Raw genomic sequence first — 23,657 nt, 5'->3', positions numbered from 1 at the left:
GATTCAGAAAAAGGCAACAAGCTGAATGGGGAGCAGCCTAAGCTAGCCAGTAGGAAATACCAAGGAAAGGGGTGGGCTTTAGGCCCTGCCACATAAAGGTAGTTAGGCATTTCCCTCCAACCCAGAGTTAGATGCCTATTTCAGCTCAACATTCATAGCTGTGAACCCTCTCGAGGAGTTGTGCACTGGGCTTTACAGTCAATCTTTGGTCCAATGAATATCTATTTATATAAAATGGAGCAGTTTGAACAGGAGAAATTGAGTTAAGGCATTCACCTGGAATGTGGGAGAGCTGCATTCAAGTGCTTGCTCCAAATCAGGCGGAGTGGAGATTTGAAGATGGGTCTCTCCCATCCCAAGTGAGTGCCCTAACCATTGGACTATTGGACACACATCCACCCTTCCCGTTCCCCCAAATTCCTGATCTGGTCAACCCCAGCTGTCTTTTTTTTCACGGATTAGATGTGCTCTTAGCACACCTAATAGATTGGGCTTCCCAGGTGAGATAGGCAGAGGAACGCTTAGTTTGAGAAGTTCACAGGTGTTTAGGTGCAAGCGAGGGCGGGCATCAAGCTGCTTTGATAGCATCAAGACTTAAGCAGTTTTGTGCAGGCCAACTGGCAGGAACGTGCGTGGGAATTTAGGTGACTTCATTGTTAGACGCCAGCTAAGTGGGGTTTTTTGAGGATCTCATTGATCCCTAAATATTGGACATCAGCCCACTTAAAGTGGCAATTAGGCACCTAAGTCCCTTTGTCACTCTAATCCTAAAGTCACTTAGGTGCTTTTGAAAACTTTATCCTGTATTCTTAAGAAGGCAAATTTTTCATATTTGCTTTCTAGTGAAAATAGAATAATATGCAGTGACAATTTACAATTAAATTTTGTCTAAAACTCTTCCAGCATATCATTCTTTAAAATAATGCAATCCTTTGAGGATACTTTTCACAGTACTTTGATGTTAGGGTGAATTAAATGGCTGTCACAAACAAATATATCATAACTGTTTCCAGTTATTTGTATTGGGTGAGTAAAGTTAATTTAGCAATAGGGGATATCTAAGATTGTTATGGTCTGAACTATGTCATTTACTGTAGATGTACACTGATTATTCATCATGGGTACTTTATTAAAAATGCCTATCACATATGAGTGAAAGTTAATTTGCACGTGAAGATGCTTGCATTGAAGTTTTCTTGTGTAGCATAATAGGTAGAAAACATTTTTTGACTGTAAACACTTCAGCTTGTCTCTTTCTGATTAATAGATATCCAGTCATGTTAAAGCAATTGACACAATTTACCAGTCAACAGATTTCTCAGGAATCCGTAACATCAGTTTCATGGTGAAACGAATAAGAGTAAGTAATTCTGTTGTTGCAGACATATCTGTTGAATGTGAGGAATGTTAGTTAAATGACAATAATTCTTTTAAACTATCTGCTGAATTTGATACTTTCATGTTAAAAACAGTCTGTTATAATTGTCCTCCTACCTAATTTCTTCAGTGCTCTTGCAATCTTAATATTCACATTGCCATGGCTTTTATTATAGCCTTGTGATGTTTCAGTTCAGTGTTTGACATAGCGGACTAATTTAAGGGACAGAGCTTCTCATATATTGGTTATCAGCAGTGTTGGGAAAGGAAATACAGTAGAAATATAGGAGTTTACTTGGGGGCTGTTACAGTATTTTTTAAAACTGCTTATATTTGATGCTTTAAACCAATAGTCACTGCAGAAATTTGCTTCCTAATTTTAAAGTCCAGTTTATCCTTAAAATGGTTCTTTCATTGGTGGGGAAAATGTAGTCAGTACATTGATATAAAGAAACATCTTTTAGTTGTTAAAGGGGACATGCAAAGGAGAAAACTGTTGTGCTTGTTCCCTTTTTGTTGCTTTGACGTACAAAGAAAGCCTGAAATTCTATGTGTGTGATAAGTGGTGTGCTTCGAAAGTTAGAAATGTGGGTCTTTTAAACAGGGTTTGTTTATGTAGTGGGAGGAGAGGGTTAATTCCCTCCAGCACAGGTGTAACTCTGACTCTTCTTAGGCAAGAAGTTAGATTAAGTGATCTTCTTGGTCTCTTTTGGCCTTAAAATGTATTAATCTACCTTGGAAGGAATCTGACACTACAAGAGACCAACTAAAAGGGGGAGCAATTGCGAGGAAGGGATTTTAGTCTAGTGTTAAAATATAGGCTTTTTTTTTTCTTTGTAACATCTATGTAACTAATATATAAATAGCTTGGGAGAAAGGAGGTCTTTTTTTGAAGAGTCAGCACTTCAGCTTTTTCGGTTAAGGTGTGAGGTAACTCACAATACACCAGACCCCTGAAAAGTTCCTCCTGAAAAAATAGGGAAGGTCAAACCAGACTGGATCACTTTATACCTGACTCTCTCTTTATTTTAAAGATAAAAGATTAAAAGGCTGCCTTTATACATTATAAAAAAGCAAAAGACCAAAGTGCAATTGTTTAAAAAACTTCCTTTTGTTTTAGGCCTCCAACTTTTAGATTGTTACACATGAAATTGCTCTGTGCATAGTAGCACATCTTGTTGTGTTCAGTTTAAAAAAAAATCTCTCATGAGCTTCTGCCTTAGTGCATGTTTGTGCTCAGAAAAATATCTTTGAGAGACTTTCACAGTACAAAGAAAAGGAGTACTTGTGGCACCTTAGAGACTAACAAATTTGTTAGTCTCTAAGGTGCCACAAGTACTCCTTCTCTTTTTGCGGATACAGACTAACACGGCTGCTACTCTGAAACCTTTCACAGTACAATGAGCTGAATGGAATTTATGTATAGCCCATAATACTAAAACCTTGCTCCTAGTTTTATATTGGAGATTTAATGTGAGCATGCAGTTTTACTTTATATGACACTTTTACAAATCATTCTTGTTTTTAGCTGTATCTAAACATTCTTACCTTTGTGTGCTATGATGTAGCATGCGCCATCAGTGTATATTATAGGATATAATACAATCTTTTTGCTCCAGGAACTTGCATTTAAAGTAGATATAGTTGTCAACTGAATAACCAGATGAAAGTTAATCTCAAAAATGTAGAATTAAGGTTATAAATACACTTTTTTTAATTCTTGTGGATGAAGTTTGTCTGAAGGAAGTATTTGAAGGAAGAGGAAGGAGGTTGTAATTTGCCACATAAGACAACATAACTGCATTTATGAAACAAGTTCACTTTAGGACTCAGGATTTTCCAGATATTATGAATTGATATGTAGTGTCTATAAATCTTTAGATATTGATGTTGTTATTTGACATCAGAGTTGGTAATAGGAAGTCTTTCTTAGCAACCTTGTATTAGCCAGACGAAAATGAAATGTCTGATTCAGTATAAACTTGAATTTACTTTTAGATCAACACAACTGTTGATGAGAGAGACCCTTCCAATCCCTTCCGATTTCCTAATATTGGTGTGGAGAAGTTTCTGGAACTGAACTCTGAACAGAATCATGATGATTATTGCTTGGCCTATGTATTTACTGACCGTGATTTTGATGATGGTGTCCTTGGTCTGGCTTGGGTTGGAGCCCCTTCAGGTAATTAATCCATAACTAGAGTACTCTCTTACAGAAGTCAAGTATTTTTAAGTAGGAGAAAGGAAGAAAAGTATCAACTGTTGACTTTACTGAAATTTTTCCAACATTGTAGGTCTGATTCTTCACAGTTTGATAATGTATGATGTGAAATTATGTAAATATCAATACATCATGTGCCACTAACTATTTGAGTCATACAGATTCCTCTATTCATTGCTTTCCTTTAGAACAGCACCTTAATTCTCTGGGCAGACACTTGACCAGGTATGAGTGACCAATGAAATGAAAAAGGTGTCAGAAGTGCTTTGAATAAACTATAAGCAAGGCTCCTTGTATTATACAACACTCTACAGCCATAGAATTCACATCTTGCCATAGATTTGTACTCCAGGATCTGTGGCTTCCAGCTCTTACGGATACAAATAACTTGGAAATCTGAACAGAGTATAAACCAATGCAGTGATGTGTGCAGAGACACTGAAACAATATCTCTGTACTTGCCCTTCCTAGATGATTTGTCTTTAGATTTCACTGAGACTCTGACCAATTTCATTTCAGCCATGTGTCTTAATTTTCAGTGTCTAAGTATTTCCTGAAAGCACTTTACTATGTCATGTCATGTGGAGAAATTTAACAGTCTTCATGATAACTTTCATTGGAGCTACAAAAATCTGCTATTCCAATAGTGTTTTATGCCTGCTCAAGTGTGACACAAGAGAAAATCTTTCTAGAGAATGACTTTCTCCATTGGAGAAATACCATTTACCACCTGACAAGGAAAGTCTGTTCATCCATGTGGATAGGCAACTAGCTCCCTCTGCAGAAAAGAGCCTGTATTACTGTAAAACAGCAGTTGAATAGTATTGGAGGTCAACAAATGTCTAATGGATGGAGAAAACTAGTTGCAACATTCTTTCAATCTAAGTGATCATACCTCACTTAATTCTAGAGTATCTGAATGTTAAATGGATAACCTACCATACTTTCCTGTTCTCATATCCATTTTGTGACCAGAAAGTGTAAGTCTTGTGCTACAGATAAGGTCATGCTTGGTTTGTTCTCTAATATACTCAAAGGCTTTTTCTTTAGACAAGTCTGACACGAAGACTGTCTCTTCATACTTCTGACGACACACTGCTGCAGTGCTGCTTTTTTGTCTTCTTGGACCATACCCTTTACTTCCTAGTTCCTATAACTTCTTTGGTCAATCAGTTAATCAGCATAGATGAAATTTAAATTTCAACTTTCACTATGCTGTGGATTTTATTTACAAAATTGTGTTCTCAGTAACTTGGGTAGTTTTATCAGTACTACTGTAATTCTCTTGATTTTTTTTTTTAATGTTAACTTGGACTTGTCCATTTAATTCCCTGAATGACCAAACTGTATTTGAAATAAAATAAACACTAAAATTCACAAGTTAATAACTTCTATCCCTTTACTTAGAAAGTCAGTGGTAGGAAAATTTCCTGTTTGAAGATAAAGAATTTCTGATAGTCTTCAATCCTCACAAACTAATCAGATAGTATGCGAAATAAAATATGAAAAAATCAATTTAACCTGTCGTTCTTTTTTTTATGTATATGTATATGTGTATATATGTGTGTGTGTGTATATGTATATGTGTGTGTGTTTGTATATGCTCAAATTTTTTTAGAAGTAACTAGAAATATTGCTATAACAACATTAATCAAAATTTATTGTGAAAAGAAAACTTTTAGTTCAAATTCAGGATTGTGGAAAAAACCTTTTTATTCCATTCCCTCTCCTCATCCCCTCCCCGGAAAATAGTTTTTTGAGGCTTTCATTTTTTATCACGAAAATATTTACATGAACATATTATTTTTATATTAGAAACAGATTCTAACTGAATAAACATAGAATACGGTTAAGTTATTTAGAACATAGATTTATTTTCAAGGCTTTGGCTTATTGGGAAACAAACTTCTATAGAAGTAGAGGAAGAGGAATGGGTGAAGTCACTTGTAATTGAGAACAGGGACATGGCTAGTGAGTGGAATCAAATTGGAAGTTGAAGCAGAGGAGAGGATGAAATTTAGAATTTAATTTGCTAGAAACTTCTGAATATGAGCAAGGCATGTGAATTAGTTAATCTTGTTTGGTATCCAACATTGAATTCAATAGGTGGCTGTTCCTTGTTCTCACTGTAGTATATGTGAAAGCTTGCTGATCACTAATGAAAAACTTGGCCTTGTTATCTTTCACTGCAGCTTGTGGTATTTGGCAGCAGTGTCCTCTATTTCAAGGGAAGTAGTAGATGTTTGTGTTAAATGGTGCCCTGCATGGCCTGGAGTTAGGATTGTTGGTTCAACTTCATTTTCAGGAACGTTAAAAATTGGAAATGTTAAGCATATTAGTTTAAAACAATTGTTCTTGAGTTGCCAAAAAATAACAGCTGCTGCTTTGGCTGCCCCATATTGCTTATTTGTATAATTGATCTTTTAGGAAATGTTATGTTTGAGCTGTTTGGAACACACTGGGTACGTTAGTTTTACAAGATGAATAGTTTGGAACTGATAAGTCTGTATGGCATCTCTTATTTTTGGATATCTTACCAGTGTTGGATGTTACATGTCCAGCCTGAGAAATAAGACTCTAACCTCACTTTCCCAATACTGTGTCTACGCTTTGCGTAAATGTAAATTTTTATAGACTTATTATGTCTCATTAAAAATTCCAGCTGTGCAAACCCAGGCTTGTTAGTGTCCATGGTTCCACAAGAGCTTATTAATTACATCATGTCTAAAATACACAAAATAAGTTAACTGTAGTTATGAAAAGCATTTTTTTTGCATTCCCACAACTATAAAATGTTCTTATTGTGTTTTTTTGTTGTTTGTTTTCTTTCAATATTCACAAGCATCTGACCAAGCTACTATTTTTAACTATTTAGGAAATTTTAACAAGTTGACAAGTCCTGGCCATGTAAATATCAGAAACAAAACAATTATTAAAACAGTTAATTTTTGTTTAATAAGACATACAGGAGTATAGTAATCAGATATTTCTGTTTAATAGGGTGTTGTATTACAGAGTGAGCATCATTAAAACACCTGTAATATGCCATTTCTACTGATTTTTATTAAGTTGAGTGAAATCTCAATATACATGTTTAACAGGTCAGGCGTGTCTATCAAATGTTAAAAAAACTGGATAGGTGTGCTGGGTTTTTTGCAGGGGGATGTACTTTGAATATTGAATAAAAAGTAACCCTATATCTATGTATCTATCGGTCTTCTGTCTCTTACTGGATACATAGATATATGTTAATTTTTCCATAACTACAACCTCCTTTTTTTTTTTTTTTTTTTTTTTTTTTTAAACCATTCCTCTATGGTTAGACTGTTTCTTTTTCCAGTGAGAGGCTACCAATAGCCAAGCAGTTACTACCAGATGAGAGATTAATTCTTCATTTCCTCTTGTGTGACCATTTCCACTAGAAAGATTACAGAGAGATCGTTTTGGTAATAAATACTCAACGATTTGTGATATTTGGTTGTGGATTGCATCCAATTACTCTCTAAGGACTGAACAGAACATATCTTTTAGCCTGGTTGGTTTGAAGGGCCATTGAAACAGTATCTTCAAGAATTTTTTATTGTGCGTCAGACTGAGGTTACTGGTCCTCTTCTCCCCCCCCCCCCCCCCCCCGGACTAAGCCCCCTTTCTCTGCGGTAATTTGTCTATCCACATCCTTTCCACAGTGAGTCATATATGAATTTTTTTTTGGTTAGGAAAGCTGTCTGCAAAGATTAATACAAATTAGCTATTTTTTTGTTTCCTCATTGACCAGATGCCAGCGCTTCTATTTGTTAGCTTTTTGTATAAAACAGGTTTTCTAGAACGTTGAAAAACATAATGCCTTACTTGAAAGTACTAGTGCCAGTTAAAATTAGTTGTGATCTCTAAATAAGTTAGGAAAGTTTCTTTACTGAATAGCTGGCCAACCAAGTGTATTCCATGGCTCTCCCAATCTTTGAAGCTCTTTGGTTTGCAATTTGGGTTAAGATCTAGAGTATTTGCAATGGGTGTGATTGGCAAGGGGAAAGAATTTCTCTAATTCTATCCCAAACCCATAGAGTAGCCTTTACTAAAGGATGTGTGTAAACTTCTGGAGTAGCCTAGAGATTTACACTTTCACAATTTTTCTGTTCAATAAAGACCCAATGTTTGTCTGGGCACCTCCCACTCCACTCCTGCTTTGAGCTGGCTGGCTTGATAATACCATAGATTGGCGATTCTCAAACTTTAGTAACCTGAGGACCCCAGTTTTGATTTTAAAATTTGCTGTGGACCCCCAAGCCGCCCGCTCAGCCCCAGGCCCTGCCCCACACCACCCCTTCCTCCAAGGCTCCACCCCGCCTTTCCTCTTCCCTGCCTCTTGCTGCTGCCTCCCCCAAGCACCCCTGTCCCCCTTCCTCTCCCTCCCTCCCAGCGGGAGCATCTGTTCCCCAGCATGCAGGAGGCGCTGGGAGGGAGGGATAGGAGAGTTGATCAGCAGGGCCTGCAGACCCTTTTTTGAGAAACGCCGCCATAGATTATTTGGAACAGCTAGTCTACCCTGTTTAATGGATCTGTACAAAGTATCTGCACTCACTCTTGGCCTTTTCTTATTCCATGTAAATTGTAATAGCACCCTCTGTATTCCTGCTAGGTTTGTATCTGGGATAATCATAGAAAAATTTTGAAACAAGAAAGATATCCTTAGCAGAGTGTTTATTTTGATGGTGGCTGTTCTTCCCAATCAAGAAATTGCTTACGTCCCCCCAGCACTCCAAATCTTTTTTCATTTGCTGAAGTAGGGGGTTAACATTTAAATGATAGAAGCTCTTCTAGGTTGTTTTGAGATTTGAATTCCCATGTATCTTATAGAATTTGTTGCCCATTTGTACCCAAACATTTTCTGGAGGAGTGACTTTTCAGGGTCTGGCAAATTTATAGCTAGTATTTCAGATTTGGCATAATTTTATTTTAAATCCAGACTTTCCCAAAATCCTGGATTGTTTTAGCGAATAGTTTTAGAGAAAATTTGATTTAGATGGCATATATAGATGTAACATTTTTATTTTCTGATGTGGTCCTGCAAGTTTCATTCCTGTGATGGATTCATTGTCCTTTGAGCAAAAAGCTCTGTGGCCAGTCCAGAAAGTAGAAGAGACATTAGACATCCCTGTCTACTCTCTGGGTAATTCAAGTAAAGGAGTTAACTCCATCAATTCACACAGCTGCTTTTGGGCTGATGTCAAGAGCAGTTATTCATTTAAGGAACTGGGGGCCAAAGTCCATATGGGACAGGACTTGAAACAGAAAGTTCTACTCTATTCCATCAGACTTTCTCTGCGCCTAGTGATAACAAAAGAAATGACTTTTTTTTTTTTAATTGCAAGCTACTATTTTTGATCATTCAAAAATTTCCTGACCTATTTCAGCCCAGTTTCTCACCACAAGTTTCAATGGTATTTTTGTCTGAAAATAAATCTAGTGTAAATTATTTTATAGTCTACATATTTATAAAAACGACTATCAGACTACACCCTTGAGTTTTGTAAACAATAAAATCGCCACTCACCAGCTGAAAACTAATACAAATGTTTAGGGTTGTGATCAAATTGAAGTAAATTCATTTAAGGCTATCCAATACCTAGGTAATACTATCAATCCTACTTGTGTCTTAAGTATTGGACACATTTTCCCCCAGCCAAATGACTTTTCTGTTTTCACTATTGTGTCCCGTCCTGCTGTGCAGTCATTTTCAGTAATGTCATGGAGACACCTAGGCAGGGATAGAAGTCCATAAAAAAACAAATGTCACAGAGAAGGTAGATCGGGAGCTTCTGCTCTTTGTGTGTCATAACACAAGAACAAGGAACGAACATTCAGTGAATTAAAAACTGATAAATTAGGAAGGAAATACTTTTTCACATAATGAGTAATTAGACTGTAGATCTCATTGCTGCAGGAAGTCATTGAGGCAAAGAACTGTTCACCAAGATTTAAAAAAAAGGTTGGACATTTATGTGGATAACAAGAATGTCCAGTATTATAATCAAAGCTTACACATTTTGGAAGGGATATTAAACCCTCTCATGCTTCAGGCCTTCAGAAAAATCTAGCTATTAGATTAGGATGAGATATAATGTGGGGGACACACTAGCCCTTATAGTGGGGGTTCTTGCGCCTTCCTCTGAAGCATCTTGTAAGAACCACTGACAGAAACAGGATATTGGACTAGATGGATCTCTGGTCTGATTGGTATGGCAATTCATGTCTGTCGTCTCTACCACTTAGATTTTCTGACTAGGTTATGCAGGTGAATTGGCCTTTTACGAGGGTGCAGAGAGCCCCCCTGAAACACAGAGGAATCTGTATATCACTTCTGTATAGACCAATGCTGATCTCTGCCCAATCAAGATCATCTCCCCCAATGGAATTGACTGGATGGGCAGCTCTTTAATCTTCATCTCTGCTCAAAGTCTAATGTCTTCAGGGTGTCTATTACTGATCGTCAGTATGCTGATGATTGTATCATCCTCGCACACACTGAGAATGACCTTCAGTCTATACTGGATTTTCTTGCACAAGCTTACCGAAGCCTAGGACTCTCTCTCAATATTGAGAAGACGAAAACGCTCTATCAACCTGCTTCAGGCCTTAAACATGACCCAGAACAAATCACCATTGAGTGTCACTCTGGAGACAGTTGAGCACTTTTGCTACCTCAGTAGCCAACTTTCTCAAAATGCAAAAATCGACAGTGAGATCCAGCACAGAATCCAGTGCGCAAGTGCTTCCATTGCTCCAATGCGTTTTCAGAGCACATGACCTATGGCAGGACACCAAGATCCAGGTCTATAAGACAATTGTTGTTCCAACACTCCTCCCTGGATGCGAAACCTGGGTGACCTATCAGCAGCACCTCCAGAGTTTGGAGAGGTATCACCATCGATGCCTCCAGAAGATCCTTCACATCAAATGGCAATATCGCCACATTAATGCCAGCATCCTTGTCACCATCATTGAAGCAATGATTTTCATGCACCAACTTAGCTGGGCTGGACATTGTGTGTAGATGCCAAACTCTCACCTCCCAAAACAAGTCCTTAACTCTCTCTCACCCATGGTCTGAGATCAAAGATACACCGAAAGCGTATTTTAAGAAAACTGGTGTGGACATCAGAAGCTGGGAAGAGCAAGCCAGCAACCGACCCCAATGGTGCCATATCCTCCATCAGGCAGTGGCATGTTTTGAGGAGAAGCACCTTGTCCTCAAAGCTGAAAAGAGAGAGGAGGAAGGAAAAAAATAACTTTCTCCCAGCATGCCATCGTCTTGTCACAAAATGTATGTACCTACTCAGGACAGATTTGCGGTTCCAGGATCAGACTCCAGAGTCATCTCAGGACCCATATGTAAATCCATGGTAGAGATCATCCTCGAATCGAGGGATTGCCAATCCATCAATCAGTCAGACCAGTGTTGGTGATTGTCCTGAGGAAGAGTCACAGGAAATTCAATACATGCCCTAATGCTCCATGTATGTGGCACAGAGAGTCTGTTTTGGTCCATTGGCTGGGAAAGCATGGCGACATAGTGGGGTAGGGCTGATAGAATGTAGATTTTGCAAGCACCACTCACAAGAACTTTACCTGCATAAAACATACTTAGTTGGTGAATTTCGCCCTTAATGCATGTGCATCTATTAGATAGTTAGCATTCACGTTTTATCTCACATCTGTACAGGATTTCTTAATCAAGGGGTGTATTACATAGAGTCTGGATGACTAACAGGTGTTGGATGTACAGCTAAGAATGTTTTGTTAGTCTGTTTAAGGAGGATTTTAGGAATCTGATTATATTTTGTAGTATGAAAGGAAGATGAGTTGTCCTTTAAGACTTGCTGCATTGAAATGTATGGGTGAATATAGAGTATATAGTAAGGCTCCACTTTGGACTTTTTACTCACTGACTTATAGGTGCTGAAGTATGAATCTTTATCACCCTTCCCCTGTGAGACTATTCCTGGAAGTACTTATTCTCATATGACTTATTTTGCTGAACTGCAACTTGACTTAAGCAAGACAAAACTTGTTTAGAAAGCATATGTTCTAGATTCTGAAAATGTTTTTACAGCAAAATAACAGTCTCAGGACTGCGTTTTCAAACACTGGGTGTAACTTCCTTGATTGTTGACCTTTAAACACATATGATTAACCACTATCAAAACCACATTTCAGTTTTAAATTGTACTGCGAAGAAATGAGTCACTCCTTCTCACTAGGATATGTGGCTAATCTTAGGCCTTTTACAAGTACTTTTGGGAAAAAATGGAAGATACTATTTAAAAGCAGGTTTGAAGTATACGCAACTGAACACTGTGAATGTTAGCCTTTTTCCTTGATACTGGAAAGAATTTTTTTTGTATTCAGAAATAGTATATTCTTTACTTGAAAAGGAGAACCAAATGGAATTTAGATTAAAAAAAACTGATGTGGCACTCTACACACTTTCAGTATTGTAATATTGTTAGAGTAAGTTTTCAGCTAAGATACAGAACAAAAAATACAACTCACCTCTCTTCTTTCAAAATGTTTTAATTTTGAGCTATTTAACTCTTGTTCTAAATGCAGGGAGCTCTGGTGGAATATGTGAAAAGAGCAAACTCTATTCTGATGGTAAAAAGAAGTCCTTAAATACTGGAATCATCACTGTTCAGAACTATGGCTCTCACGTCCCTCCTAAGGTTTCTCACATCACTTTTGCTCATGAGGTTGGACATAACTTTGGTTCTCCTGTAAGTATTAAGTGTTGCTCCATTACACATTTTGTTTTGGGAGGCATAACTTGTTAATGATGAAAACATTTTGTAACTTAAACCTTTTACTATTATGTGTATGCTAATAAAAACAATTCATCTAGGTATGCATGCAAAAGAAAAGCAAGGACTTTGCAGATAAGCAATATGTGTTAAGATCTTTATGAATGTTCTACAAAAGGAAGAACTTGGTGCAACAGGACTTTTGTGAATATTCTTAATTTCTCATTTAGCTGCTTACAGCAACTGCTGGCTTAGCCTATCTTATACTGCACTTATTCATGACTACTCTTCTGTAAAAAGTGTGGGTTATTCTCTCCTAAAGTCTTCCCACTTCCTTTGAAGGACAAAGCTTACTCATCTCTCTTCAAAAGTGTGTACGTGTGCATCTGTGTTTTGGTGAGAAGTAAATATTAGTTCTTATTTTATGCAGAGTGAGGGCAAGGGTCCCAGCTCATGAGGCAAAACTTTGGTTATGTCCTCTCACTCAACAATGGGGATAAAACTGGCTTTCCTTTGTACCCTTTGCATTTTTTATACCTTTAAAGATTTTTAATTTATTTTGAGAAGCAACTGTCTGAGTTACACTTGTAATAGGATTTTGAAGCAGTTGTCTTCACGTGCTATGTTCAAGGCTTTTGTCTGTGACAGGCTGAAAAATTTGAGATTTTATTTTTGTCTTTTATTTGTGGGTGAGTGGTTGTGAAAAGTGGAGAATATTTCCTCTTTTACATGTCACTTTTAAAGTTTTACATTTTAGAAAACTAGAAAATGAACCACTAAGCTAACTTCTACCATATTGGCAGGAACAAGAATCCAGAATGTTAACAGTATGCATTGATTTGAAGAAGTAGGAAATCTGTCAGAGTGAAAATCTCTTTGGACCAATTGAAACATCATTTTTGAACTTGCCTATGAAACTCATGTTTGATCTTGGATAGTCAGTGGATATACTTGTCAGAAAATTTGCTACTTTTTGTAGTAATACCATTTTAAAAGTGCACATTTATATACTTATGTTGGAAGGGATGGGTCATATTCTGAGAAAATCAATTGTCAAAAGTGGTAGTACAGTATTGGTATTAAACGGTTTCTTACTCTTGTCAAATATTTTTTAAAACCTTTTGCCATTTATCATAATCTTTGAAACGTCTATATTGTAAAGTATTCCATGTATGTTACCAGGTGGTGTTATAAATTATCAGTTCTCCATAGTGTGGATAGAAATGGACTTCCCCCACAAATCATATCGTATTTAAGTCCACATTTTCCCTACAGTGTGAATGTGAACTATCTGAAATGTTTCCACTAGTCCTCCCATTAGTGTCCTACAGAACACTTGGTAGTATTCAGAAATCTCAGAATCCTCTGCTTTTGGGAGATACCAGGAACTGTGGACAGGTACTCAGAGGGCACTGTAACTGAAATAGTCTAAAACAGTGCTAGTGTGTAAAACTGCTGTGATTCTTTATACTAGTCAATGTGGCTAAGCATGGACACATCAAACCATTTGTGCTTAAGCCAGTTTTATTTAACCATTTCAAGTGAACAGTCAAGTTCTCTAGTGTAAACATGATATGGTTGCTCTCACAGAAGTTAACTTTGTCAGTGCTCCAAAACTTTTGGGATATAACCTAAAAGCAGTAAAAGAAAGGAGCGTGTGTGTTGTGTTGCTGTAACCAGCACACACACAGGTTGATAAGCCACCATTAACATTTAAGATGGAGATGTGGACTTTCCATTTCATCCTTTGCTTCTGATATTCTTCACCTTTTTGAAATAGGCAAGTGGGGTACACTTTTTAAAAAGGCAACAATTTTGTACGAGCTTTTGTTTCTCACCCTATTACCCCACACAGGTCTGTTATACACATAGGTAGAAAGATAGCAAATTAACCGATAGAAACTGATCTGCTTGAAATAGTTTACAATGTTCTGTTTTGCAGCATGATTCTGGAACGGAATGCACTCCAGGAGAGTCCAAAAACTTGGGGCAGAAAGAAAATGGCAATTATATCATGTATGCAAGAGCTACATCTGGGGACAAACTTAACAACAATAAATTCTCCCTCTGTAGCGTTCGAAATATCAGCCAAGTTCTTGAGAAAAAAAGAAATAATTGTTTTGTTGGTATGTATTTTTGTCATCATTATAAAATGCTAAAGAGTTAACTGAGCTCTGATCTAACTTTTCTTTTGCACAAGAAGTTCCCATTGTTATTAGTGGAAGTTCTGAATACAAAATGAGAACAAAATATGTAGTAGAAATCAACAAACTGGATGCTGAAGAGTATTGTTCAAGTTTCCCTATAAAATCCTAATCTGCAACACACCTACACTTCCAGTACTAATTGGCAATGTCTACTCAAGATGCAATCATGCTTAACTATGTCATATGATAATTTAACTACAAGTTACCATGCATGTCTTTGATATTCTGTAGTGTTACAAAAATATACTGACATTTTTCAGAGTCTGGCCAGCCCATCTGTGGTAATGGAATGGTAGAAGAGGGAGAGCAGTGTGATTGTGGATACAGTGACCAGTGTAAAGATGAATGCTGTTATGATGCAAATCAACCAGAAGATAAGAAATGCAAGCTAAAACCAGACAAACTTTGCAGGTATTGTATATTTCAGTTATATTATGCTTATTGAATTGTTCAGACTTATGGATAGGCTAGCAAGCTTTATTTTAGAAATATCTTCTATGAGGTATACTGTTTGACACTTGAAGTCTAATCTCACTTATATTAGAATGTCCCTAATTTTACTAGTAACAATTAATTAATGGGAATTTCACTAACTATATTATGTTATTTTTTTAACTCAGCACTAATTTTAACTTTTACTTAGTCAGCAACTATGAGACTACCTTATTCTTAGTTTTTTGGAAAAATGCATCATTTAAAACTTTCTAATTAACTACATTAAGTACATCTTAGGGTCCAGGATAGATAGGAACAAGTTGTGTTTAAAAATGTTGGTTGGTTGTAGTTATCCCTTGAGCTAAATTCAACCAGCTAACACACTTAAACATTACTGTCCTTGTCCCTACTCAGGGCAAAATCATATTTATCACATTAGTTATATCCTGCAAGGTAATACATTCATTTGTAGACATGGTCTTAAAAGAAATCCAAATTTATTAGTCCCTTTACTTGCTTATCTGATCTATCTTGGATGTTTTGCAGAAAAATTGAGCAGGGACACTCAGTATATCTTGTGCTTCTGAAAAGGGTCAGGTTGACAGCTCTTAAGACTGAAGGTCTCTCTCTAGCTAGAGGAAGGTGCAAATGTGCAGTGTCAGGACATACTGTTCCATGCAGCTTTGTTACCGTGGATTAAACCAGGTATGGTTAGGACAAATTCTGCTGATAAATTTAGTCTTACTGTTAATTCAGTCATTGACTCCTTTACTAAAACTGCCATGGAATGTTTAGTTTTTGTCAAATGTTCAGAATTTTATACTATGAACATCTGCCCGCTAGTACCTGGACTGAGGCCATACTTTAGGTGACTGTATTGTCATTGGCTGATTTCAGTACGTATATGTACCCTGGTAAAAATTCTCTGGTGGTCTTGAGCTAAGAAAGGCTGTGGAAACTGTAATAAATCCCTTGTCATTCCCTTGGTCTGTTATTCTTAATGTTAAGTAATATCAGAGATTTGCAAGGGGGAGGGCGGGAGAATCAATTGGATCCCTACCCTTTTTTCTCTTTCTGACTGTTGCTGTTGGGGAGAGAATAAAGAATGCAAACAGATCAGAACATTGACAAATCTAGAAGGCTATCTACGGGCTTGTGTCTGGCAAGCTGGGGTGTAAATCTATCCTACACTAGCCTGCTGCGCACTAACTCTGTGGACTCTGCTGCCGGACACTTTTATCTTCCCAGTTTCAAAACAGGGTAGATTGAAGTGCGTTTCAGAATTTTTAGCATGAGGGAGCAGGGTCCACACAGACACTTACTGCAGGGTAGATTTATACCCCTGTTTGCAATGCAATAAATGTTCCTGTAGACAAGACCTAATTTAAGAGCAGCATGAGCTTTTCTTGGCTCATAGCTATATAAGGCTGCTTTGTTCTCTAACCCCATTGCATGTGATATATTTTTTTCATCCTCACTGCTGCCAGAGTGTCTATGAATACATTAAACTTTAATGGCTTGCCAGACACCAGTGTTGAACTTCTGTTGAAGTGGCATTGATCAAAAAATCAAGAACTGGCACTAGAAGACAATTCAACTCGTGAAGCCTACATGATATCAAAAATGGCTATAGTATCGTGTTCATCAATACAACTTGCATGCATAAGATAGCAATGTGACGGTAATGAGCCCAAACAAACCCTGTTTACAGCAGTAGACTTCCTTGGACCACTTGCTGCAAGTAATTACAAATGGCAAGATATATTGAAAAGTCTGTATTTATGAGAGAACTTTCAGGTAGAGGCTGGTATTGACTAAATATCTACCACATTTATTCAGAATTTGGTCATTTTCATAGTGTGCCATATGCAATACATTTCCTAGAAGGAAGGTGACTCAAGGATACAATTTGGTATCAAATAGGTTTTTCTGGCACTTGGGTTTTACATATCAAACTTCATCTGTGTTACCTTGTTTCTAGGCAATGCAACACATATGGCATGATATGAAACTGACCAAAAATATAGATACTTCCAGTAAATATATAAACTTTGCTTTAGTAGCTTAGGCCTTTATATAATCTCCTAAGCTATGTGCAACTTTTACCCATTTAAAATCTCAAAGAATATTTTACTTGGAGGATGTGAATGTGTCCCTCGAGAGAGAACCAAAAAATGAAATTGCCTAGCTTGGATTAATCCTCAAAAATGAGGGAAAATGGTAAAAGTAATCTGAAATTATATAAATTCATTGTTTCAGTAATGTTCTGTAACATTGGTAAATTACTGTTAGTGATGAAGGGTATGATGTGTCAGATTCTTTACTGTTTTGGGGTTCACTCCTCAGTGTGAAAGGACTTCATCTTTAATTTTAAACTTCCTCGGGGTAGTGAGTTTAACTTGGGCAATGTTATCTGAACCTAAAATTTCACTTTTATGAACTTTTTATGAAGTTGCATCTGAAGAAGTGAGGTGTTTTATCCACAAAAGCTTATGCCTAAATAAATCTGTTAGTCTTTAAGGTGCCACCGGACTCTCTGTTGTTTTTGTGGATACAGACTAACATAGCTACCCCCTGATATTTGACTTTTACGAAGGTGTTCAGATGTAAACATGCATGCAAAAGTAATTTTTCTAGTGTAAGCAACGTAAATGGTGTTGATTTTCATAATTTAATCATTAAAGTTGAGACCAAGAAGACTGCTGGATGCAGAATACCAAATGTTTGTTACCCACAAAAAATCATTTTTCAGTTTAAATTTTGTTGGCACAAATTGGAAATAACAAAACTGACAATATTTTTGCATGCAGTTGTAGTTTTAAGTGGTATTCCAGTTAAATGTGCATATTTCTTAGCAAGTTCTACTTTATTCTATCTCCTTTAATCAATAAATCTTAAATTTAGAAGACTTGAACAATATTGCTATTCAGGGTACATTAGAAACACCAGAAAAAAATCTGCATTTTTCTGAATACATATTTTCTGTTTTTTTCTTTGTAGCCCCAGTCAAGGCCCCTGCTGTACTCCACAATGTAGCTTCAAACTCAAGACTGATAAGTGTCGGAATGATTCTGACTGTGCAAGAGAAGGAATGTGTAATGGTTTCACTGCTCTCTGTCCAGCATCTGATCCCAAGCCAAACTTCACAGATTGCAACAGACACACACAAGTTTGCATTAAAGGGGTGAGCTTAATGTTCAGAACTGTTGTACTAACCGTATATAAGAGTATTGCCTTATTTTTCAGAAAACCCAGTGTGTTCTTAAAGAAGAAAAAGTAGTGGGAAGACCAATCTTCCCCATAGTTACCTTATTTTGAAACAGCTACTCTTTTAAACACTGCTTTTGGTAATATTCTCTTTTGCAGTGCTTGAGTTACTGGAGGCCAGGCCCCTCATGCTTTGAACTACCCTATTTCTCGCCTATTCCATGGTGCTGGGGGAGTGGAGTGTTTTGGCCCCCTTACTTCTCCCAACAGTTCCCTACAAAATGCTCTGCCTGGCCAAAGTGTATTCATGGCAAGCCAGGCAGAGCAAAGGAGCATTTGCTGACTGCGCACTTGCCAGGAATGTATACAGCCAGCCAGAGCAAGGGGGAGCATTAGCATATTGGAATCCTGCTAGTAGTTTGCACAACAATCCATTGCCCATAGGGAGTGTCTGTTTCATGCCAGCCTAGAAATGTGCCCACCACATCTAGTAAGGCAGGGAGAATCATAAAATTCCCCTGTGTGTGTATGTGCGTGTGTGCACAACTGCCCAGCACCAGCAGGGAACATCCCCAAATTTAGGTTAAGACCTGCTTCCTCTTCTAAATGCTCCTAATAGAGTACTCTGAGCATTCGAGGACAGAAGAGTTAACAGAACTGTTGGCCTTTAAAGTTTCATACTAACTGGGCAGCTCAGAGGGGTTACAGAACAGTCCTTTTGAGCCAGGGTGATGGATTCTGCCTAAACGTGAGAGGGCCTTGGCCCCCAGCATTCTGGTGCTCCTGCTTTGAGCATGACCTAGCTAGTATCCGTTTTTAAGTCCCACTTTGTGCAGAAATTTGGGAAGTGTATTGCAAAAATCTGTCCCTAGAAAGGTTTTGTTTTTATTTTGGGTGAATGTAACCAATATCTGTGTAAAAATATATATATATATATATATATATATATATATATATGTGTATATATATATATATAGGGAGAGGGAGAGGGAGAATGCTTGCTGGGGCAAGGGAAGAACTGTGAGGAGAGTAGGGGTGAAAGGTTTGGGGCTGCACTGAGGAGAGGGAAATAAATGTGAATGAGTGGTAGGGCAGGGGAGAGGATTGGAGGGTTCAGGGGAGGGACACTAGGAAAGGGACATGAGGAAGAACGGGGGCCGAGTGCCTCTTAGCCCCACATTCTCCCCTTATTTCGTGTGCCTTGATCTGGACAGTCGAGACAGTCTTCTTGCCCCCTTATGTGAGCTGGGATCTGCAAGACTCTGGCCCCTCAAGGGTGACTGAGCCCTATGCTTTGCCCCATTGCATGTGTGCCAGGATCTGGCGGACCTCTGCCCCTCTGTGGTGGTCTCACCCCCCCGACCTCTTGGCATCTTCCCAGTTTGGGGGTGGGGGCTTGCTTTTCTGGGAGGGTCTGAGCCCATCTCCCTACCCCTCATGTATACCAGGATCTAGGGGTCCCCTGTGGGTCTTTCCCTACTCCCTCTCATGTGAGCCAGGTTCTGGGGAGGCTAGCCTTTCTGGGGATGTCTGAGCCCCACTCCTATACCTTCTCATGTGATCTGGTGGGGTCTCTCCCTCTTATGCGTGTCTGAGCCCTGCTCTGTGCCTCCTCCATGTGAGCCAAGATCAGGGAAGCACTTCCTTTCTGGATGGGGAGCTTAGAGCAGGCATGCTTGGCGCGTACATCAAGAACACACTGCTGAGACTGGGTGAGGAGCTTGAAACTCTGCAGCACTGGGGAGGGGAAAAGAAACACCCACTGACATGAATAGAGAGGTTCACAGGTTTCAGAGCCATTCTGTCAGGCTGAATTCCTCTCCAGTGTATTCTTTCAGCTGACAACATCTCATTGAGATGAATGGGCCACTTAACACCTCTCTGAGCCTGCAGCTTTGAAGTTAGAAACCCATCATGGGAGAGAATCTGAGAGTGAACTGTAAATATTTGGGGGAAATCTGAATTTATTTTGAAGAAATCTAACATGAATAGAGCAGAAAATTCAGAAGATGCTGAAAGTGGTTTTGGAGAGTAAATAAATTACACATGCGAAGGCTCACTGGGAGGGGAGGAAGGGGGGTAACTAGGGGTGCAAGAGTAGGTGGTAATTGGGGAAGGGGGTTGGGTATGCAGCAAGGGATGAGAATATTATGGGCAGGGGGATAAATGGAAATAGGCAGTAAGGGAGGGAAGAGAGGCTGGGGGCTCGGGTAACAGGATGGGTTAAGGATTGGGGAGTGACAGTGGAGAAGAAAGCAGGGGTTGCAAAATGAGGGTAACTGAGGAAGTTGAAGGTTTTGGGCGGGGGGCTGTCAGCCCTGAATTCTCCCCTTTCGTTTGTGTGCTGCAATCTGTGAGCCTCAGCCTTCTCCTTGTTTGCTGGGTTTTCTGTGATCTGGGGAATTGTGCTTCTCTTCGCGTGTGTGAGCCCTTTTCCCTGCCCCTCCCAGTGAGCTGGGATTCGGGGGGAGATGAAGAGAACATAAATTCAAACCTCTGAAATCCAGAAAACGAATACTTGATACACATCATCCCTTTTTATTGGTGGTGATGGTGGGGGTGGGGGGGCATACTGACCAGTGTCGATGGGTCTGGGGCCCAGTTTTAAAGGAGGGGAGGCCTGGGTGGACCTGCAGCATGGTTTTGGGAAGCCTAAAGGTGGGTACTGGGAATAAAGGTCCCTGCTCAATGATGCAGCTCAAGCTACATAACCCAGATAGCGTGCAATCCTCCAGTAAGCTGCTGCCTGTCATATGTATGCAGCAGCGTAGGGCAGGAGACAGCAAGAAGCAACTTCTTTAATGTTAATTGCTTCTACTGTGCCAACTAAAGGCTTAATAGGCTGGGAAGTGGTAGGGAGTTGGAGACATTGGTGGGGTGGTGACTTCGTGGGATGGGGGTGGAAAATGAGACACAAACCAGTCTTTTCTTTCCCACTTAAAGTTACTGTTAACAACCATATAACAACACTGTTGTTATAACAACACTGTCAAGGTTTTGGGACATAAAAACATTTCATACATTTTAAACCATGGCCATTATCCACATTCTGCTATAACAAAATATCTAAGAGACAGGAGGAGCACTGAGGAATCCCATAACTGTGAACAGACATTGGTCTGGAATTATTTCTGGCTCCGCCACTATCCTGCCAGGCAAGCCACTTCACCTCTCTGTGCCTCAGTTTCCCATCTGTAACATGGGGATAATGATGTAAAGTTATTGGAGATTTCCTGATAAAAAGCACTATATAAATACTAGGTCAATCTGCTGCTTATTATATAGCCACAATAGCATTTCAACTGCAAACCTAGGTAAGAACAACTGACCACTAACTCCTACCACCAAACATTTCTTTCTGTTTAAAAAACAACACTGGGCAATTAAATGGCAATCCAGTATACATTTAGGAGGTATCCTATGTGCAAGTGCAAAGGGGTTGTAAGAGGGTATGAAGTGGTTAAATTTCACAGTTGTGGTATTCTATCAGAGGTGGGGCATAGGGTAAATGCAGGTAGTGTCTATCCATTAGAGCAAAAAGACAGAGTGCAAGTAATGTGTTATGGGCATTGTCGGGCATCGCTCAAAGAGGGCAGAGTTAAGGTTGCATGGGCATTTACCGTAACTGTATTTCCTGGTTTTCAGAAGTTTGTTTTGCTGAACTTGGCATTCTGGAAGGGCACTAGCTACCAATGGGCAACCGTAACTCTGTGTATTAATGAATTTTTTGGCATTTTATTTCCAAGATGGTCAGAGAGTACTTTAAAACTGCTAATACTGTAGGGGACCATGCAGAGCAATCTAGCCCAAGAAGGGAACATCTTCAAAGTACTACGGCCCCCCCGTTCTTTTTTCCCATAATTTGATCACTGCTCATTTGCTTGCTTCAGAATTTGATTTTGTGATCATCCAAACATTGAATTACATACAGTATTATAGACTTTCCTGCTACTGATTTTTTCCCCTAAAGGAAAGAAGACATTGAAATGCCATATCTTTCACACTCTTGAGCTATTTTTATTTTCACGAATGGCTATTCCAGTTCTGTGGTCTTGATTTAGAATTTTTTTGTACATATTGCTGTGCTATGTATTTGTTGCAACTCCCATTTTGCATGCCTCCCCCATTTATTGGAATAAGGCATACCAAAGAACCTGATTTTGAATTATTCTTCCTCCTTTTGTCTCCAATAGCAATGTGCTGGTTCTATCTGTGAGAAGTATGGTTTGGAGGAATGTACATGTGCTAGTTCAGATGGCAAGGATGATAAAGAGTTGTGCCATGTCTGCTGCATGAAAAAAAGTAAGATTTGCATGCTTCTAAACACTAATACAATAGTAAATCTCTCAAGGTTTTTACTAGACTTTTTTTTATTTAAAGTCACCTTTGTGGTTTAAAAATATTTGAGTAAGAATTACAGCATGTGGAAAAACACAAAGTATAATTCAGTGTTTGTTCATAATAGTACATAAGTAATAATGTGCTTCTCCCATAAAGATACTCAGTGGACCTTAAGAGTAAAATGCCCATTTGATAGGCCATTGATACCGTATACACTCGATTATAAGCCAACCCCCGCATGATGGATAAGTAAAAATGGAAAATTTTTATGACCTATTCATAAGCCGATCCTATAATTCAGGGGTCAGCAAACTTTGGCTCCCGGGCCATCAGGATAAGCCGCTGGTGGGCTGAGATGGTTTGTTTACCTCGAGCGTCCACTGGCATGGAGTAAACAAAGTGTCCTGGCGTGCCAGCTGCTTACCCTGACGGTCCGGGACAGCAACTGGTGGGAAAACTTGGGGGTGGAGGGGAGAGGCGGGAGGGGGAGTAACCCCTGTGACCACCTCCCACACGACCCCATCCCTAGCCCGGGACCCCCACACACTCCCCATCCCATCCCTTACCACCTTATCTGGGGAGGATGTCTCTGGCTTGGCTGGAGCTGCTCCAGCAGGCTGGGCGCTGCGGCCGCAGCCCGCTCTGCGGGGCGGGGCCGAGCAGCATGGCTGCAGTTTGCCAGCCCCAGAGCTACAGCTGCTTCGGAGGCTGGGGGGAGAGCAGCGTGGCCAGAAACAGAGACTCTGGCCCTGCCTCTTCCCTTCTGGCTCTGCAGGTTGTGGTTCCTTGCTCCCTCTGTTGGGGGGGAGGGACTGTGTACCACCTCTCCCTCTGTATACCCATTCATAAGCTGACCCCCTCTCTGGTGCTTCCTTTTTTTACTAAAAAAATTCAGCTTATGAATGAGTATATACAGTATGTCATAAATATTTTTGTTTTTCAAGTTCATAGTACCTTCATGAAAGACAATTACATTACCACTTCCTGATAAGTTTTTTAATAGGGTAAGAATATATTTTTAGTAGTGTGTTGGATATTCTTTTACATATTCATGCATGTGCAAGGTATTTTGTT

At 39.0% G+C, this 23,657-nt stretch overlaps 1 protein-coding gene across 1 annotated transcript in view; it reads left to right on the top strand.

The window, feature by feature from the left end:
• ADAM10 (ADAM metallopeptidase domain 10) overlaps window positions 1-23,657 on the top strand; it is a 109,768-nt gene that overhangs the window by 74,386 nt on the left and 11,725 nt on the right. The window contains exons 7-13 of the mRNA XM_054043045.1: window positions 1,268-1,360; window positions 3,376-3,559; window positions 12,206-12,369; window positions 14,336-14,519; window positions 14,861-15,011; window positions 18,036-18,219; window positions 22,436-22,544. Of these exons, the coding sequence (XP_053899020.1) occupies window positions 1,268-1,360; window positions 3,376-3,559; window positions 12,206-12,369; window positions 14,336-14,519; window positions 14,861-15,011; window positions 18,036-18,219; window positions 22,436-22,544 (1,069 nt within the window). The remainder of the gene's footprint in view (window positions 1-1,267; window positions 1,361-3,375; window positions 3,560-12,205; window positions 12,370-14,335; window positions 14,520-14,860; window positions 15,012-18,035; window positions 18,220-22,435; window positions 22,545-23,657) is intronic.

The sequence above is a fragment of the Malaclemys terrapin genome, chromosome 10 (genome assembly GCF_027887155.1).
Source record: "Malaclemys terrapin pileata isolate rMalTer1 chromosome 10, rMalTer1.hap1, whole genome shotgun sequence".
Classification (NCBI taxonomy): Eukaryota; Metazoa; Chordata; order Testudines; family Emydidae; genus Malaclemys; species Malaclemys terrapin.
This window is presented reverse-complemented; position numbering and strand designations above follow the sequence as displayed.